This window comes from Camellia sinensis, chromosome 1, assembly GCF_055761805.1.
Source record: "Camellia sinensis isolate YWXY chromosome 1, ASM5576180v1, whole genome shotgun sequence".
Classification (NCBI taxonomy): domain Eukaryota; kingdom Viridiplantae; phylum Streptophyta; class Magnoliopsida; order Ericales; family Theaceae; genus Camellia; species Camellia sinensis.
Genome location: NC_138961.1, coordinates 152,533,071 through 152,536,839, shown reverse-complemented (window position 1 = coordinate 152,536,839; position 3,769 = coordinate 152,533,071). Strand labels below are relative to the sequence as shown.

Below are 3,769 nucleotides of genomic sequence, written 5' to 3'. Positions count from 1 at the left end.
GCATATTGTTGCTTGATCGATCTAGGCAGTTCTTGTGCGCTATCGTGTGAGAGAAATTTTATGATCTGAGAGAGTATGAGAGTGTCAAGAGAGAGAGAGAGAGTGTGAGAGAGGAAGGAAGGAGAGGAGAACAACAAGAGAGAGGACATACCTCGTGATTCTGTGCGAACAATGGTTGATCTGATGGTGGAAGTCGCTCGCTCGATCAATCTAGGCAGTGCTCGTGTGTTATCGTGTGAGAGAAATTTTACGATCTGAGAGAGAATGAGTGTAGAGACAGAGAGTAGAGATAAAGTGGTTGGTTAAATCTGCTTTATAGCATTTTCCATTAACATTCATTCTGGTTTACATTAAAAAAATTCTGCTCACCTATGATCCTTTTTGTTATTCAATTCAAACAGTTCTTACAATTCTGCTTTACCATTTTATACATTAACCAAGTGTATCAAAAACGAGAGGATCGAGTTTACAGACTCTAATCTGACTGCATTTATAATCCTATTAATTTTACCATAACACAAAATTCATTAATCACAGCACTGTACCTACCTCCCTGAGTGGAACATGCAGATTATACCAACTCCAAGAGACAAAGATGCCCACCATGTCTAAGTCAGATGACTTATTGGCAGTGATTTTGAACCTCTCAACCAAACTAGCTCATAGTTAAATCTTGTTGTTAAGGATCTCCATATAACGGATATAACATTTTCTAATTGACACTTTTTTCTTTGTATTCCATATTTCCAAATTATAACTCACTTATGTAGAAGATAGTAGAACATTCTGGAAAGTTGACTAATACAAAGAAAGATCATTTATACTGCACCATAATGATGTAATCACCAATAATCCTTGCAAGAGCACATTCCTTTGTCAAAATGGTGGAAGCGATTTGTGTCCCTCAAAATAATTACTCTCCTTGTAACTCTTGATACAGACTTCATCCAAGAGTGGCAGTCCACACAAACACGAAGATTCTTTGTAATCCTAATTGGTATTCCAGCTCCAGTGTGAATCAGTCCAAACATTGTTGCAACTCGTTCACTGTGTCCACAAACCCACATTGCCTTCATTTCCTCATTTACATCATGAAGCACAACTCCTGTACTTGAGACGTATCCATCTGCTTCCATAGCTTCCATCAATTCATTCCCCAACTTCTTATACTCATTTGAACTACGAAATTCAAAGCCCCCACCAGCCACAAAAGTATGTAATTTCTTTTTAATCTGTATCCAGCTGCATCCAGCCTCCTTCTTGATACCACGCTTTTCCATCACATCTCTCACCATCTTAACACCCTCCCACAATCCTGCATTTGCATAGATGTTTGATAGCAACACATAATTCCCTGGATTGTTTGGTTCAAGCTCAAATAAACGCTTTGCAATAGCCTCTGCAAGAGAAACATTGCCATAAAGTCGGCATGAATTGAGTAATGAACCCCATATGCTACCACTTGGCTTCATTGACATGTTTTTTACTACTTCCAATGCCTCCTTGATTCTCCCTCCTCTACCCAATATATCTACCAAACAAGCATAATGCTCTAAACTAGGTGAGATTCCAAACTCGGTGTTCATTCTGTCAAACAATGTCTGGCCCTCATTTGTGAGCCCTGCATGGCTGCAACCTGACAACAAGGCAATAAAAGTGACCCCATCTGGACTGAAGCCAGAATCAAGCATCCCCTCAAACAATTCCATTGCTTCTGTCATACACCCATTGATTGCATACCCTGTAAGCAAAGTGTTCCATGATGTCAAATCTTTAATTTGCATTCCATCAAATATTCTCCTACTATAATCCACGATTCCACATTTTGCATACATGTCCATCAGCGAGTTTAGCACCAACACATCTGGCATCCTCTCCGATTTCACAATCCGGGCATGTATCTCTTTTCCACTATAAAGTGAAGTTACTCGAGCACAGACCGGTAACATTGTAGTGACGGTAACCCAACTAAATCCCAAACCCTCTCTTTGCATCCTCCTAAAAGTATCAAAAGCCTCAAACAGTTGATCTTGCCGTACAAACCCAGCAATCAATGAGTTCCAAGAAACAATATTTCTTTGAGGCATTCCTTCAAACACCTGGAGTACCTCTTCGAAGCACCCACACTCTGCATAAAACCTAAGAAGAGCATTCCACACAACTTGATCAGGTTCTTCGTTAGACTTAACGATCTGGGCATGAACTGCTCTGCCAACCCACAATTCAAACAATTCAGTACACGACTTGAAAGCGACCGAAAATGCAAAATTACCCGGTTGGATGAACCGGCACAACATGTCACAATAAAGAAGCAGAGCTTCTTTTGAACACCCATTTCTTGAATATCCAATTGCCATTGCCACCCAGACCGATTCAGGAAGCTGTTGCGCCTCGAGACCGTCCTCAAAAACACGACGAGCGTCATCGAGTCGGCCACAAACGGAGTAGAGTGTAATGAGCTTGGTTTTCAAGGTGGGATTGTTGAGGAGGTTGAGACTGCCTCCTCTATCTCTTGAGAGGAGGAGTTGAAGGTAGAGTCTCTGTCCATGTTCTAAGGATTTTCTGGAGATACAGGCATGGAGGAGGGTGGCGTAGGCTTCGAAATCGAGTTCGGTTGATGGAGATTTGGACGGTAGAGATTCGATTAAACGAAGAGCCTCGTCCAATTTACCTGATTTGGAGAGGGATTTGAGGGTTGAATTGAGAGGTGTAGGTGTAAGTGTGGGGTTTTGTTTGCGAATTTTGGGAACTGAAGTGGCGGTTATGGTAGTTGAAACGATTATGGTTGTTGAGAGAGAAATGGCGGGACTCATCATCTCTTACATCAAGAGAGAGAGGGAGAGAGAAATAGATTAGGTCGGTGAGAACATATCCTACAAAATCATATGTTACTGATTTTGAACCAAATCAAAATATATGTCATAAAACAACAAATACTGAAAAACTTGTGTAGATGTTCTACAGCAGTGTGAGGTTTCAAACCATATGCATCTTATGCTTAAGAAAAATGATTCATACTCGAATTTGAATTGACCCGAATCATTTGAATTTTGTAAGTTAGATAATCAGTTAGATGATTGGTCAGAAAATCAATATAACTCTTCGGCAATGCTACGTAGCTCAAATTTTGTGGCTCAAAAGTGGCTCAAATGGTCAAAACGACGTCGTTTTGAGTACAGAACAACATAAAAATGGCCAAAACGACGTCGTTTTGGCCATTTGAGCCACTTCTTAGCCACAAAATTTGAGCTACGAAACATTTTCCATAACCCTTATCAATGTGGTCGTCATTGTTATTTTTGGATGATTGGCTGGACAACCGACATGTACAAATTTGGATGATTCGGGCGAAGCCAAAATTAAATGAATGTGGCATTACTCTATAATTAAATAAGAAAATAGTATAATTTTGTGTTTTCTAAGTTGAAAAATCTAGAAATTTCTTAGATATTGATTTGTGATTATGTAATAATTTTAAGCAGTATATAACAATCCCAATCAAACAATCAAAACAAATCAACACAACGATTTTAACGTAGAAAAACCACAATTGGACACCTCCAACTGTGATTAAAAAATCACGGGTAACAGCCACAAAACAATCTACTAAGAAGATTTAAAGGAATTACATAGGTATACTCTCAATTACCTAGCGAATCCACGCCTAATTGAACCAACCTCTATGTGCCTCTTCCAACCCCGTCTTCACCTCAGAATTGTCTTTACGATGAGCCACTCCAGAATCCACCGAAACTTCAGGCTTGAATTC

General features: G+C 39.7%; 1 protein-coding gene across 1 annotated transcript; it reads right to left on the bottom strand.

Moving 5' to 3' along the window:
- Window positions 1-694: 694 nt before the first annotated feature.
- LOC114272868 (Tetratricopeptide repeat (TPR)-like superfamily protein) lies at window positions 695-3,054 on the bottom strand. The gene has a single exon (XM_028214572.2). The coding sequence runs from the start codon at window positions 2,814-2,816 to the stop codon at window positions 843-845; it is 1,974 nt and encodes a 657-aa protein (XP_028070373.2). The 5' UTR covers window positions 2,817-3,054; the 3' UTR covers window positions 695-842.
- Window positions 3,055-3,769: the final 715 nt, after the last annotated feature.

Coding starts and splice junctions, on each gene's coding strand:
- LOC114272868 (XM_028214572.2), bottom strand. CDS start 2,816: ATGATGAGTCCCGCCATTTCTCTCTCAACAACCATAATCGTTTCAACT.